At 37.5% G+C, this 17241-nt stretch overlaps 1 protein-coding gene and 1 non-coding gene across 2 annotated transcripts; both read right to left on the reverse strand.

Moving 5' to 3' along the window:
- Positions 1-3305: 3305 nt before the first annotated feature.
- LOC108477587 (uncharacterized) lies at positions 3306-5349 on the reverse strand. The gene is made up of 3 exons (XM_017780117.1): positions 4498-5349; positions 4141-4341; positions 3306-3854 (listed from the first exon to the last, which is right to left on the reverse strand). The coding sequence occupies exons 1-3, from the start codon at positions 5347-5349 to the stop codon at positions 3306-3308; spliced, it is 1602 nt and encodes a 533-aa protein (XP_017635606.1).
- A 6896-nt stretch (positions 5350-12245) lies between these two features.
- On the reverse strand, positions 12246-12351 carry LOC128286135 (small nucleolar RNA R71). Its single transcript, XR_008276680.1, has one exon. It is a non-coding gene; the product is annotated as a small nucleolar RNA R71 (small nucleolar RNA).
- Positions 12352-17241: the final 4890 nt, after the last annotated feature.

The raw sequence follows: 17241 nt of genomic DNA on the forward strand, positions 1-17241 counted from the left end.
TACGAGGTGTGACGATGGTACTTAGAAAGTGGTGGACGGCCGTCGAAGGGAGTGGCGACGATGGACGGCAGTTTGGGGAGTGTTTGGAGGTTGGGTTTTGTTTATGGAGAAGAAATTGGGAAATTAGGGATTTTGGGTGTTTAAATTTTTATTTTTGTTATTATTATGTATTTGGGTTATTTTAGGTTGGGTGAGGTATTTGGGTTAGGTGTTGGTTATTGGGCCAACCTTGGGTATTGGGTTTATGTGCATATTGGGTGTGGTTGGTTTGTTTGGGTAGGTGATTTAATTGGGTTAGGTTGATTGATCGCGTGATTCGTAACAAGTAATAAATATTTATAATGAAGATCAAACCTAGTCTAACTAATATCACGACGAAAAGGCAAGCGCACCTATCAAACAATAGTATAGTAATGGCAAGACTGGGATATCGTACCCAAGGGAACCAAAAGTACTAGTAAAAACTATCTTTTTATTATTTAACCTAAGAATAAAGAGGTTTTTTTTAATTAACTAATTATCTAAACTATGAACTCACAGAGAAAAGAATCGGGGAATTGCTTTTGGGAAAATCGATTGAATGAAGACAATACCTAAGGAAAAATCCACCTAGACTTTACTTGTTATTCTGGCTCTGAATCGGATGATTTATTCATTCAACTTGTTCCTTAGAGATCCCTAAGTTATGTTATTATCCTTATTCAAGACTAATAACGTCTAATCCCTAGATTGAATAGCCGAGACTTTTTTCTAATTAACACTCTAGGATTACATTAACTCGATCTATGGATCCCCTTATTAGGTTTCATCCTAATTCGGAAAAATCTTGTCACCCTATTTCTAGGCACGCAATTAACTCCGCTTAATCATGACAAATGTACTCTAAGACAGGGTCTATTCCTCCTCTGAATAAGAGCGTGTCTTGAATCAGTATCCTGGAATATCAAAACAAGAATTAAGAACATATAATTAAGAACAAGTTAAATATTTATCATACGATTCAGAAAATAATAAGAAGATTCATCTTAGGTTTCATCCCCCTTAGGTATTTAGGGGTTTAGTTCATAACTAAATAAGAAAACATCTTAGAAGAATAAAGAATACAAAACATAAAGAAAACCCAAAACTCCTAAAGGGAAATTGAGGAGAGATCTTCAGTCTTGGTGATGAATCGACCTTCCGAGATGGATCAATTGGCTTCCTTGGGGTAATTCCTTACCCTCATTCTCCGTCTCCCTTTTCTTCCTCCTCTAGGGTGTATTTATAGGCTTTGGAATGCCAAGAAGCCCTCAAAATTAGCCTTTTCTAAATTGGACTCATCTTGGGCTCAACAGGGACACGCTAGTGGCACACGCCCGTGTTCGATTATTTTAGGTCGTGCTCGAGCCTGCCAAATTGACACGGCCGTGTGGTCTGCCCGTGTGAGGAGGTCCAGGCCGTGTTGATTACGTACTTTGGCCTATTTTCTCTGTTTTTGGCCCGTTTCTCATTCCTTTCGCCCTCCTATGCTCTCCTAAGTATAAAACATGAATTTAAAGCATTAGGAGCATCGAATTCACCAATTCTAATGAGAAATCATCCATAAAATGTATTAAACATGGGGTAAAAATATGTATAATTTATGGATGTGGGTATTGGTGGGTGATTGGGTAGTTTGGTATTCGGGTTTGGGTTAAGTGGGTTAAGTGAGGTGGATATTTATTGGATTTTTGGATTTTTGGATTTCTGTATTTTGGTATGTGGGTAAATGGGTTTTGGTAGGAATTTAGTTGATTTTGGCTTTTTTTCTTCAATCACCAAATTAACAAGTCGTGCCCATGCCACCATCATCATTCGTCATCTTGAAAATTCATGACCTCTATAGTGTTCCTGAAAATATCAATTTGTCTTAAATAAAAATTTATTTATTTACACCCTAAATTCTACTTAAACTAAAAAAAATTAGAATAAATAAAGATAAATTTGGGTTGCCCCCCCCAAAAAGCGCTTTTTTTAACGTCGTTAGCTCGACAACCTAGGATATTATTCAGCTGGCTCTTCGAGGACTAATTCCTCAACCAAGTGAACTTGAAAGTTTTCGTAAAAATACTTTAAGTGCTGCCTGTTGACTTTGAAATTTTTTTCGGATTCTTCACTTTTAACCTCGACTGCACCATGTGGAAATACGTAACAATAAAAGGCCCTAACCACTTAGTCCAAAGCTTACCTGTAAAAATTCTCAATGTAGGGTCATAAAGTAATACTTTCTGTCCTACCATAAATTGTTTGCAGTTTATCTTTTGGCCAGGGTACGCTTTGACCTTATCTTTGTATATTTGGGCACTCTCATACGCTTCTCGTCAAATTTCCTCAAGTTCCTGGATATTTAATTTACGATGCTTACCTGCAGCTTCCAATTCCATGTTGTATAGTTTGACCGCCCAAAACGCCTTATGTTCTAGCTCAACAGAGAGATGGCACGGTTTACCGAAAATTAGTCGATAAGGAGATATACCTATAGGTCCTTTATAAGCTGTTCGGTATGCCCACAATGCATCGTTAAGTCGTAAACTCCAGTCTTTCCAATCCGGCTTAACGATCTTCTCCAAAATCAACTTGATTTCTCGATTTGACACCTCCCCCTGACTGTTCGATTGTGGGTGATAAGCTGTAGCAACTCGATGCACTACTCCGTATTTTTTCAAGAGCGTATCAATCACTTTATTGCAAAAATGCGTCCCTCAATCGCTGATCAAAGCTCGCGGTGTGCCAAACCTGGAAAAAATACAACTTTTTAGAAAATCGACTACTGTTTTGGCATCAGCACAACGAGTGGCTTTTGCTTCTAACAATTTTGACACATAGTCAACAGCAAGTAAAATATAAACATTATCGAACGATGAGACAAAAGGGCCCATAAAATCAATGCCCCATAAATCGAAAATTTCACAGGCATGTACAGGGTTTAGAGGCATTTCATTTTTTCAGCTCAAGTTTCCTACCTTTTGACACTTTTCGCAGGTTTTACAAAATAGATATGCATCAAGAAAAATATTTTGCCAATATGGTCCATATTCAAGTACTTTATTCGCAGTTTGTTTGGGGCCAGAATGTCCACCACATGCATAAGAATGACAAAAGGATAGAATTGATTTTACCTTAGTTTCAGGAATGCATCGACGAATTACCTGGTCAGAATAGTACTTCCAAAGATATGGGTCGACCCAAATATAGTATTGAGACTCACATTTGATCTTGTCTTTTTCAGATTGCGATAGGTTAGGAGAGACTATACCTGTAGCAAGGTAGTTCACTATGTCCACATACTATGGAAAAATCGTCTGGGCAGCAAGCAACTTTTCATCTGGAAAATCATCTTTAAGTGATGTTACATCTTTTGATGGAGGAATTCGACTCAGATGGTCAGCCATCAGATTTTTACGTCCTTTTATATCTTTCATTTTGAGATCGAATTCTTGCAGAAGTAGTATCCACCTTATAAGTCTCAGTTTTGCTTCCTTCTTCCCGATCAGATATTTGAGGGCTACATAATCAGAAAAAACCACAATCTTAGTTCCTAATAAATATGAACGAATTTTTTCTAAGTCAAAGACTATAGCTAGAAACTCTTTTTCAGTGGTTGAATAATTTATTTGGGTAGCGTCCAAAGTTTTAGAGGCATAGGAGATGACGTGTGGTTCTTTCTCGATCCTTTGTCTAAGGACTGCTCCTACGCTATGGTCACTAGCATCGTACATTATCTTGAAAGGATAACTCCAATACAGTGGTTGAACAATAGGTGCCAAAACGAGCTTATGTTTGAGCATGTCAAACGCTTCTCTGCATGACTGGTCAAACTCGAATTCCTTGTCCTTCTGTAATAGGTTGCAAAGGGGTTGCGCAATTTTCCAAAAGTCCTTAATGAACTGCCTGTAGAAACATGCACGGCCAAGGAAAGATCGAATCTACCTCACAGTAGTTGGGTATGGTAGTGAGTTAATAATGTCGATTTTTTGCTTTATCGACAGAAATTCCCTCTGCAGAAATAATATGACCTAGAACTAATCCCTTGTCTACCATAAAATGACATTTCTCATAATTTAAAACAAGATTAAATTCTAAGCATCTTTCCAAAATTTTTGCAAGGTTAGTCAGACATACCTTTAAGGACTCACCATATACAGTAAAGTGGTCCATGAACACCTCGATAATTCTCTCAACGTAGTCTAAAAATATACTTGCCATGCATCTTTGAAAAGTGGCTGGTGCGTTACACAATCTGAACGGCATCCGTCTGTAAGCGAATGTGCCAAATGGGCACGTAAACGTCATCTTCTCCTGATCCTCCGATGCCACTGGAATCTGGAAAAACCCAGAGTAACCATCAAGACAACAATTGTGAGACTTTCCAGCTAAACATTCTAGCCTCTGGTTAATAGAAGGAAGTGGGAAGTGATCTTTCTAAGTTAAGGAATTCAACTTCCTGTAATCGATGTAGACTCTCCACTTATTTTGGACCTGAGTGGGAACCATCTCACCTACCGAATTCTCAATTACAGTCACACCAGTCTTTTTTGGTACTACGTGTACTGGGCTAACCCAACTACTATCAGAAATGGGATAGATCATCCCGGCATCAAGTAGCTTTTGGACTTCTTTTCTTACCACTTCTATCATAGGCGGGTTGAGACGCCTTTGAGCCTCTCTTTTGGGAACAGCATTATCGATAACCTGCATTTTGTGCATGCAAGTCGATGGACTTAATCCCTTGATGTCGACTATTGTCCATCCAATTACCTCTTTATAGTCCCTGAGGACTTGTACCAAGTTTTCTTCTTCTACCTTCAAGAGTTTACTCGAGATTATCACCGGTAGTGAATTTCTTTCACCGAGAAAAGCATACTTCAAGTGGCTTGGGAGTGCTTTGAGTTCCAACTCCGGAGCCTGCAAAATTGATGGGACGAGCTTAGTTTGTGAGGGAGATAATTCAAAGGTTTTACCTGAAGCTTTCCGAAGTTGTGATGCCTCCATATGAGCTACTGTTTCGTGAACAAAATCTTCAATGGTTATCCACTCCTCAAGTTCCTTAATGGCATCAAAGTCTAAACTTCTGCAAAGGACAGTTTGTAATTCATCATTGTCATGATATTCCAAATATAACTCAGTTAAAGGATCAATAATATCAATATTAGAAACATTAGAAATCATGCTAGGACGGTTCATGGCATCGTAGACATTGAATTTTAATACTTCTCCATTGAACTCCATAGTGAGTATCCCACTTCTTACGTCAATCTTCGTTTGTGCGGTACTCAAAAATGGTCTTCCAATAAGTATGTCTGATGTATTGGCCGAATTGTCATCCTCCATGTCGATAATGTAGAAGTCTGCAGGAAATATTAGCTCGTTTACCTTGACAAGAACGTCCTCTAATACTCACTCCGGATGCACCACAGATCTATCTGCAAGCTGGATTATCATGCCTGTTTCCTTTAAAGGACCCGCGTTAAGTAGTTTATAAATTGACAAAGGCATAACATTAATTGATGTGCCTAGGTCACACATTGCTTTTTTAATACCAACGCTACCTATTTTATAGGATACGAGAAACATACCTTGGTCTTTATATTTGGGCGGTATTTTTTGTTGCAGAATGGCAGAGACATTTTCTCTGACACTTACCTTTTCATTTCCCAAAAGTTTCCTTTTCGTGTATAACTCTTTCAGGAACTTCGCTTATCATGGGATTGGCTTAATTGCATCGAGAAGAGGTATGTTGATTTTCACCTTTCGGAAGGTGTCGAAGATCTCCTTCTCATCTTGCTCCTTCTTACATTGGACAAGTTGTCTGGGAAATGGAGGTGGTACTGCAAATGACTTTTGTGGTACCGACTCCATTGGAGCCTCTGTGCCAAGTTTATCCCTATCTTGACTAGCGTCGTGGGCGTAACTAGTGTCGTGGCCACGACTTGTGTCATGTACGGGCTCCAAAACCTTCTCACTCCTTAGCATCATAGTGCTTGCATTGTGTCGTGGATTTGGCTCAGTTTGGGATGGCAGCTTACCTTGGGACTCGGCTAACCGTGAGCGCTAGTTTGCTCACTTACCTGTCCAACTCCTGCAAATGCATGTCAGTTTTTTTTTTGGAACTTCTCAGTACTGTTGGCTAACCATTCCACTATGGTTTCCAAAGATGACTTTGGGGGTGGTATCTGTTGATTCTGCGGTGGCCTTTGTTGGAATGGTTGATTGAACCTCGGATTTGTCCCATAGCTAAGATTCGGGTGATCCTTCCACCCCACATTATACTAGCTCGAGTAGGGGTCATACTGTCTTTGGGGTGGTCCTGGGAAGTTCCCAACAGCATTCGCTTGTTCTGCCGAATCCTCTTGTAAAATTGGACATGAGTCAGCCGAGTGGTCTAGCTTGGCGCAAATTTCGCATAACCGTACTGGGCCCGTTTTATCTAAAAGCAAAATTTGAACAACATTAGTCAACTTGTCAATTTTATCTTCTAGAGATAGAGAATTTAATCCATGAACCTCGTGGGTTCTGTAACCGGTCAGAATTGTTGAAAGTTGGCAGCCATGGTTGAAATCAACTCTCTCGCTCTTTGAGGTGCCATGTTAACAAGTGCCCCCCACTTGCAGCATCTATCATTTTCATTTCCATCGGGAGTAAACCCTCATAAAAATACTGTAAGAGTGACTGCTCAGCCAGTCCATGTTATGGGCAGCTTGCACACAACTTTTTATATCGCTCCCAGTAATCATAGAATGACTCAGTGTCCTTCTGACGGGTTTTTACGATATCCCTCCTTAGTTCGGCCGCTCGGGCTGCAGGGAAGAACCTATCAAGAAACAAAGGAGACATGTCAGACCATGTGTTGATAGATCCCGGAGGCAAATAAAATAGCCACTCTCTAGCAGAGTCGACTAATGAGAATGGAAAAGCTTGAAGTTTGATTTGGTCTTCTGTTACTCCCTGAGGCTTCATGCTTGTGCAGACCATATGGAACTCCTTAAGATGAGTGTGCAGATTTTTGTTTTCTAGTCCATGAAAAGTGGGTAGTAAGTGGATCAAACCCGACTTTAGTTCGAACAGCGTTCCTCCTACCGGATAGGTTATACATAAGGGCTGTTGTTCATCTGGTGCCGTTGCGAGCTGGCATACAGTTTGTTCAACCATCTCGTCTGGTTCGTCAAAAAATTCTTCGGTGTAAGATATAGTTTCAAATCCGCGATTTGGCCGTTTACCACGTCGTATGGCTTATATTCATAGTTGTCGAGCCAATTTCTCAATTTTTGGCTCAAACTCTAGATTTCCCGGTTCTGATCTGGTCATAAGGTAGACAAGCAAAAGTTAGAAAATATCTCCAATCACCAGCAACGGCGCCAAAATTTGATGGGTGTCGAATCCACCAAATATAATTCCTACTAAATACTCTGAATAGTAGTAATGGTAGTAGGGTCGAGTCCACAGGGATTGGTACTCTAATCAACTTTCAAGTTTGGCTGATGAACAGAATGTCGTGTCAAGGGTCGTGGCTAGAGTCGTGCCCACGACTCAAAACGTACTAGCTGTAAAATAAGTAAATAAATAAGTAAAGCAGGAGATTTTGAAATTGATTAGAAATTAAATAATCAAAACTGCTAAGATAAATAATTAAATAAATCAAAAATTAAATTTGGATTTGCAATCAAATGTAATGAGCCTTAGCCTTAGACTCGGTAAATTCCGTGTTGAGAATCCATCCTCGAAAATTGATCTTCTTCTTTGAATGATAAGCTGGTTATAGTGGTTAAGAACGTCCTAACCACCAATTCTTCCTCTCGTAGCTGGTCCCGGTACAACCTGCAAACCAACCCTTACCGATTATCTAACCGAGATACACGTGTTTCAGATTCAAGATTCCAGTAGCCTTGCGTTCTGTAGAACCAGCTCAAATTAACGGCTTCAACCGCATGGGTCATTTAAACCCGATCACCTCTTCCTCAATTTGTTCTTAGAGATCCAAATACAGCAGCGCCGATTCGTTTCTCCAACTGTCAAAAAACACGACTCCAACCCAACGAGCTCTTTTTGACTTGAAATCGAATTATCCTTAAGGGATGAGTTGTCAATCCCGATACTTAGGAAAAAGGTGAATACCGATTGGAAGGATTTTAGTTGCGAGTACGAATCTCAAAATTCTCGACCGGAAAGAACACCGGCCTAAAGCTAAGATGGAATTTAGTGGAACATGAATTTATTCATGTTTGAAAGTTGTGGAAAATGATGGATTTATATGGCAGGTGATGGAAATTGAAAAGGAAAAGTACTTGGAAGGTAATTAGCCCGATTTGACAAAAGAAACAAAACCAAATGAAAAAGTGGCAGAATGCTAAACTTCAATTTGAAAAGGGAAAAGGAGAGTATTTCTATTTCAAATAGAAGTAGGAATACAAAGACAAAGAGATGATTTTCTTAAAACTAAAAGCCCCTATTTATATACATAGGGTTTACCAAAAATAGGCTAAAGCTAAATTAATAAAATAAATAATAAATAATAAATAATAAAATAAAATAATATCTTCTATTTTTAGCGTTTTACAAAGTCAAAATTGATGTTAAATCCTTGGCTTTCCCATCTTTATGATTTGGCCCCAACTCAACGATCTATCTTTCAATTTGACCCATTTTTGCTTGTTTTTGACCAATTGCATCCCTGACAAGATTAATCCATAAAAACACCAATTAAGTAGGGATTAATTCAGAAATAAGCCAAATTAAACACAAGAATCATGTAAATTAACATGTTTATCAACTCCCCCTACTTAGCTCATGCTTGCCCTCAAGCATGTTTGTTCTTTCAAACGTTAAATTTGTTCTACAATTTATTAAAAATCGAGCCTCTTTTCGCATACATAATCAATGTAAACAACGGCGGGCAAAAATAAATAAACGCTCAAGATATAAAGTTTGATCAACAAATGTCATAAAATTGAAACATGTGGACTAAATAATTTCACTAAATTGAGTTTGAATCCAATAAAATGAAAGGCATTATTTAAATAACTATGCATTAGAAAAAATTATTGACGTGGTCAAACCTTTTTACGCGAACTAGGATGACAACCTAAGCGCCCTATCCCCGTTAGTCAGTTTAAACCGTTTTCGAAACTTCACTCATAACTTGAACCTTTATTTATTCACTTATTTATTAATGCACAAGCAAATATAATTTTCCAAACAATCAATTTATACGGAAAAAATCAAGCTACATATATCAATTTTAAGACACAAATGTTGATTGACCTATATACTTGAACATTTTAATTCAAATTTTGCTCAATTGTCCAAATTAACTAAGTATGGGATTAAAGGCTTAATGTTAAATAAACTGTTGAATGAACTTACTGTAAGATTGAACACATGCAGTTGATAAACATGTTAATTTACATGATTCTTGTGTTTAATTTGGCTTATTTCTAAATTAATCCCTGCTTAATTGGTGTTTTTATGGATTAATCTTGTCAGGGATGCAATTGGTCAAAAACGAGCAAAAATGGGTCAAATTGAAAGACAGATCGTTGAGTTGGTCCCAAATCATAAAGATGGGAAAGCCAAGGATTTAACATCAATTTTGACTTTGTAAAAAGCTAAAAATAGAAGATATTATTTTATTTTATTATTTATTATTTATTATTTATTTTATTAATTTAGCTTTAGGCTATTTTTAGTAAACCCTATGTATATAAATAGGGGCTTTTAGTTCTTAGAAAATCATCCCTTGTTTTACATTCCTATTTCAATTTGGAATTGAATTACTCTCTCTTTCTTGTATTTCCTTCTTCAATTTGGAATTGGAATATCATTTTTTTTCTCTTCAATTTTACGTTACATTTTGTAGCATTGTCCCTAATTTTTGTTTATTTTCCATAATTGGGTCAATTGCTCTCCAAGTCCTTTCTATTCATTTCTTCACCATAATCATCAATCTCCTTTCCAAGCTCACAAAGCATGAACAATTTCATGCTTAACTAAATTCTATCTTAGTTTTAGGTCGGTTTTCTTTCCGGTCGAGAATCGTGAGATTTGTACCCGCGCTTAAAATCCTTCTAATTGGTATTCACCTTTTTTCTAGGCATCGGGATTGACAACTCGTCCCTTAAGGATAATTCAATTTCAAGTCAAAAAGAGCTAGTTAGGTTGGAGTCGTGTTTTCTGACAGTTGGAGAAACGAATTGGCCGTGCTGTATTTGGATCTCCGAGAACAAATCGAGGAAGAGGTGATCTGGTTTAAACGACCCACGCGGTTGAGGCCGTTAATTCGAGTTGGGTTTTTCAGAACGTAAGGCTGCTGGAATATTGAATCGGGAACATGTGTATCTCGGTTAGATAATCAGTAAGGGTTGGTTTGCAGGTCGTACCGGGACCAGCTACGAAAGGAAGAATTGGTGGTTAAGACGTTCTCAACCACTATAATCAGCTTATCGTTTGAAGGAGAAGATCAATTTTCGAGGATCGATTCTAAACACGGAATTTACCGAGTCTAAGGCTAAGGCTCATTACATTTGATTGCAAATCCCAATTTAATTTCTGATTTATTTAATTATTTATCTTAGTAGTTGTGATTATTTAATTTCTAATCAATTTCAAAATCCCCGCTTTACTTATTTATTTGCTTATTTTTCAGCTGGTACGTTTTGAGTCGTGGGCACGACTCTAGCCACGACCCTTAACACGACATTCTGTTCATAAGCCAAACTCGAAAGTTGATTAGAGTACCAATCCTTGTGGACTCGACCCTACTACCACTCTTACTACTATTCAGAGTATTCAGTAGGAATTATATTTGGTGGATTCGACGCCCATCAGAATGTAACCTAAGACAGATCTTGTTATTATTATATGAATTGTATCATAAATATTTGACTTATTCTTAATTATGTGTTCTTAATTCTTGTTTTGATATTCCAGGATATTGACTCAAGTTAAGCTCTTATTCAGAGGAGGAATAGACCCTGTCTAAGTGTGACAAGATTTTGCCAGATTAGGGTGAAACCTAATAAGGGGATCCATAGATCGAGTTAATGCAACCCTAGGGAGTTAATTAGAAAGAGATTTCAATTATTAAACCTAGGGTTAGACGTTGTTAGTCTCGAGAAGGATAATAATATAACTTAGGGATTTCTACGAATCAAGTCAAATGAATAAATTGTCCGATTCAGAGTCAAATAACAAGTGAAGTCTAGGTGGATTTTTCCTTAGGTATTGTCTTAATTCAATCGTCTTTCCAAAAGTAATCCCCCAATTCTATTTTCTGTAAATTCTTAGTTTAGTTAATTAGTTAGTTAAAACAAACACCATTATTCCTAGGCTAGATAATAAAAATACAGTCATTACTAGTACTTTTAGTTCCTTTGGGTTCGACAATCCGGTCTTGCTAAAACTATACTACTGTTCGATAGGTACACTTGCCTTTATCGTGATAATAGTTAGTTTCAAGAACGATTCATTATAAATTTATAAAACTTACCGCACCAAATCACGATCAAGTTTTTGGCGCCGTTGCCGGGGAACTAAGATATTAGGAACACTCGATTTTTATTACTTTAGCCATTTACTTTTACTGTAATTTAAAACTATTCCTAATTTTTATTACTAATTCTTCTTTTTCCCTTTTTTCTAGAAGGTTCTTATAGTTTATGACTAGAAGAAACCCGTCAGGACCATTACTTTTTGATAGTGAGATCGATCGCACAGTTCGCTGAAACCAAAGAGAAATAAGGCGAAGCTTAAGATACGCAGATAACGAACAAGAGGACAATATTCAAACCCCAACCGAAGAGATGACTGAAAATCAAGAAATCTGCTACCTCCTGCGATTACTGTTAATCAGAATCCTGCTCCACGCACTATGTATGATTATGCTAAACCTAATTTAATAGGAACTGAGTCAAGTATAGTTAGACCTGCTATTGCTGCAAATAATTTTGAACTAAAACCTAACACCATCATTCAAATGATACAACAGTTTTTTCAGTTTGATGGTTTGCAGGACGAGGATCCCAACGCTCACTTGGCAAATTTCCTAGAATTTTGTGATACCTTTAAAATTAATGACGTTTCTGATGACGCCATCTGTCTTCGGTTGTTTCCCTTTTCGTTAAGGAACAAGGCTAAAAAGTGGTTGAACTCGTTACCACGAGGGTCAATCACTACTTGGGAACAAATGACCGAAAAATTTTTATTAAAATAATTTCCACCAGCTAAAACAGCCAAGTTACATAATGATATCTCTTCTTTTGTGCAGATGGATTTAGAAACACTCTACGATGCATGGGAAAGATACAAGGACCTTTTGAGAAGGTGCCCTCACCATGGGTTACTGCTTTGGCTACAGGTTCAAACGTTTCATAATGGCCTGAATCCTTCGACTCGGCAGATGATTGATGCAGCCGTTGGAGGAACTATCAATAATAAGACACCTGAGGCGGCTTACGAATTTATTGAGGAGATGTCACTGAATAACTATTAATGCAAAGTTATGAGAACAAAACCGACGAAAGAAGCCAGTGTTTTCAACCTCGACGCGGTTACTATACTATCTAACCAAGTAGAACTCTTAAATAAAAAGATTGACGGTTTGTGTGGTTCTACTAAGGTACATCCAGTGATGAGGCGCGACTCGAATAGAGGATAAGCATGCACGGAATATCAACCCTTCAACCCTAGCATCAAGGAGAAACAAGTCCAATATATAGGTAACAATAAATCTAGATCTCAAAATAACCCATATAGTAACACTTATAATAAAGGTTGGAGGAATCAACCCAATTTCTCGTGAGGCGGTCAAGGAAATCAAAGGCCACAACACCCTTCGGGTTTTCAACAACCACCTTACCAGCAAGAAAAGAAGCCGAACCTTGAGGAGATGCTAACCAAATTCATTTCGGTGTCAGAAACCCGTTTTCAAAATACCAAGACAGCACTTAAGAATCAACAAGCATCGATCCAAGGGCTCGAAACTCAGATTGGACAGCTTGGCAAGTTGATTTCTGAATGACCACAAGGTAGCTTGCCAAGCAACACAGAATCTAAACCAAGGGAGCAACTCAACGCAATTACTAGTCAAGATGAGGAAGGGTTAGTCACACTTGAACCAGAACCAAGGCAAGAAATTGATATAAGCAAAGGCAAATGTGAGGTAGACCACAATGAGCAGAAATCAGTAAGTACAGAATACAAACCTCGTGCGCCATACCCTAATACGACAAGGAAAGACTGCTCAGATGAACAATTTGGTAAATTCTTCAAACTCTTAAAAAAATTACATATTAACTTACCGTTTATTGAAGCTCTATCGCAAATGCCAAACGCAATGAAATTTTTAAAGGAGCTTTTAGTAAATAAGCGAAAGTTGGACGAGGCTTCTCATGTGAAGCTAAACGCAGTTTGTTCAGCTATTCTACAGAATAAACTACCCAACAAACTAAAAGATCTAGGGAGTTTTATGATTCCTTGCTTAATTGGTAGTTTAGATGTTAAGAATGCATTAGCTGATTTAGGGGCTAATATTAACATCATGCCCTACAAACTATTTAAACAATTAGGTCTTGGGAAACCCAAACAGACTAGGATGAGCATTCAATTAGCAGATAAAACTATAAGATTTCCTAGGGGTATTATTGAAGATGTGCTAGTTAAAATCGATAAATTTATATTTCCCGTTGACTTCATTGTTCTAGACATAGAAGAGGATAGCAACACTCCTTTGATTTTAAGGAGGCATTTTTTACCAACTGCTAGAACAATTACTAATGTTGGCACAGGTGAGCTCACACTTCATGTGGGAGACGAAACAATCACCCTTCAAGCTCGCAATTCTGGCAACACATCGAAAATTGAAGGTGATTGTCTAAACCATTCTACTAAAACTGACAATATGGTGCAACCTACTTTGTAGGAGATGAGTTTGAAGGAAGTACATGAGCCATTTTCAAGCAATAGTAGAGGACCTATTCAAGAAGAACGAAGGCTACAAATTGAGGAGCTAGATGAATGGCGAACACATAAATCGAGAACACATGATAAACCAAAACTACGCCAAAACAAGCTCAATACCTTTCCAAATCAACTTAAGGTTGGAGATAAAGTTTTATTAGATGCCGCAGATCCTCACATTATAACTGCCAAATCGAATGAAGAAATCCCTCTTACGGTACTTAGCATTTTCTCATTTGGTACAGTCAAGGTAAATTATCCCAAGTTCGGCACTTTTAAGGTAAACAATACCCGCCTAAAACCTTATTTTGATGAGATTCACAGCAGGAATGAGGAGTGTAAACTCCTCGAACCACCATGACTATTCAATGGAAAGGTAAGTTGAGCTTAAACTATAAATAAGCACTTCTCGGGAGGCAACCCAAGCACTAACAATATTACTTTCTTTAAATTTTAGATTTTAAAATCTAACATACTAACCAAATCATTGAGCACAGGCTTTTCAGAACCACACGGCTAGGCACACAGGCGTGCCGTAGGCCGTACACATACCATGGTATGCAACATGGCCGTGCGATATGGCCGTGTGAAAACAAGGCAAAAATTTCTTGCCCAACACGGGATGCGATAAGTAGCCACGGCCGTGGGCGGAATTGTCAAAATAACACGGGCGTGCAACACGCCCGTGTTTTGAAACCGTGGGTAAACCTATCAATTTAACACGGGCGTGCGCCTGCCTACACGGGCGTGGGAGAAGCGAAGAGAGATCGACACGGCTGTGCAACATGGCCGTGTAAACCAATGCGCCTAATTTCAAAAATCAGAAAGAGCTCCAAAGCTCATCCCCGCATAGAAACTAAAAACTCCAACGGGAAAGGTTCTCCATGACTGCCTTGTCCTGCTTAACCATGACCATAGCTACCACCAGATATAATATTCTTTTGGCGCAGGACTTATAGACTAATGAACCTCTACCACCACCGGAGTATCCTCCACCACCCTCACGCCAATTATTCTCCAAAACTCCAGTTCAAGGAAATTCATTCATCACTCAGGAAGTTTCACTTCTCTCCCTATCTTATTTTTATATTCTTTTCTAAATATCTGTTTTTGTACATTGAGGGCAATGTACGTCTTAAGTGTAACGCCCCCACGCTCGAGACCATCACCGGAGTCGAGCTTGAGGGGTTACCAAACATAGTTTATCAATTTAAGAACTTCAAATCATTTGTTTCTACATTCATAGCTTTCTAGCTACTCGCGTCACAGTTACAAGAAAAATCATATCTCGGGTTACGAAACTCGAAATAAAGATCCATAAATTTTTCCTGAATCTAGACTCATATATCTATTTACTAATTTTTTTCTAGAATTTTTTTATTGGGCCAATTAGTACAGTTTATTAATTAAAATATCCCCTATTTCAGGGTTTGACTGCTCTAACCTATGTGTATTACGAATCAGATATATCTCTATACAAAATTTAAATTACTATGACGTTTGTTTCTATTAAAACTAGACTCAATAATGAATCTGTAAATATAAATAAAAACTCCTAACTATCTTAGTAAAATTTATTATGAATTTTTAAATTCAGAACAGGGGATCCAGAAATCACTCTGGCCCTGTTTCGCAAAAGTTTAAATATCTCATAAAATATAATTTATATTCCTGTTTTGTTCAATTCATATAAAAATAGACTCATTAAGCTTCAATTTCATAACTTACTCATCATTTACTTCCATTTATACTATTTTTAGTGATTTTTCAAATTCATGTCATTGCTGCACAATATTACATTTTAAGGCAAGTTTCATCTTTCCATGAATTTTTATGAACTAGATAACCTATTAAACTTCCATGATATCAAACATGATCTAAATTAGCCATCACCATGACTTATCAATATCAAACATTTTCTCAACCAAACATGGCCATATCATAAAACTATTTACACAAAATAAGTATATTGCTATACATGCCATACTTAAGTAGTTGTACAAGCCATTTACCAAGATAAAAGTCCTTTGGATAGTGTGATCGAACTTTCGACTGTCCCGATTCTGAGCGGCTTGTTCAAAACTACAGTGAATGAAAAGGAAGGAGTAAGCATAAATGCTTAGTAAGTTCATATGTAAATAACAAGTAACATAACAATACAAATATACCAAACAACTTTAGCATGGTACCACCAAAACATATATCACATCTTTAAACATCATTCATCATCTTACCACCTTATCGTTGTTGTATCTATTTTCAACCCGAGGGTTAAGAACATGCCTGTCCAAAGTGTCCATTTCACAACACTTACCCAAAACGTCACTTATATCTTAAGTGCTCTTCCATTAAACTAGAAATTTCACCGTTGAACACATCGAATATAACTTCGGATACATGGATAATTTGCACATAAGTGCCACATATGTAATCAAGAAATCATGTAACCCGCCCCTAAGTGAACTCGGACTCAACTCAACGAGCTCGGGCGCTCGCATCCATAAATGAACTCGGACTCAACTCAACGAGTTCGGATGCCTAGTTACATTTCACGAACTCGGACTCAACTTAACTAGTTCGGACATTCACATCCATAAGTGGACTCGGACTCAACTCAACGAGTTCGGATGCTCAACCATCCTAGTGACATGTCACTTGTATCCTAATCTATTCCTAAGGTTCAAACGGGCTTTTTCCCTTGATCTCACATTTGCCGTCTTCCATGGAATATTGCAACCGATACTCGGTAGCAATTCATATTTATCAAGTAGTAAACATAGTTTGCATATTACTCAACATTAACCACAAAGCATAATATTTCATGATTAAAAATCAGCATATCATATAATTAACATTAATAACTTAAAAATAACATTTATGCTACATTATTTACACATGAACTTACCTTGGTACCAAAATATAAAGATTTTGCAATTTAGTCCACAATCTTTTCTTTTCCTCGATCACGACTTGAATCTCGTTTTTCTTGATCTATAATACCAAATTAATCTTATTTAATACATACATTCATAAAAACAGCTTTTAATACAAACTTTAAAAAATTAAACTTTTGCCCCTAAACTTTTGCATAATTACACTTTTGCCCCTAGGCTCGGGAATTAAACTTTATTCCTTATTCTTATGTTTTATAACATGCTGATCACTTTTCCCTTCTATGGCAACATCAAATTCTCTCTCTAACATATACTTGTGACTATTAGGTATTTTTATCGATTAAGCCCTTTTACTCGTTTTCACTAAAAACCGAGCAGC

The sequence above is a fragment of the Gossypium arboreum genome, chromosome 12 (genome assembly GCF_025698485.1).
Source record: "Gossypium arboreum isolate Shixiya-1 chromosome 12, ASM2569848v2, whole genome shotgun sequence".
NCBI lineage: Eukaryota > Viridiplantae > Streptophyta > Magnoliopsida > Malvales > Malvaceae > Gossypium > Gossypium arboreum.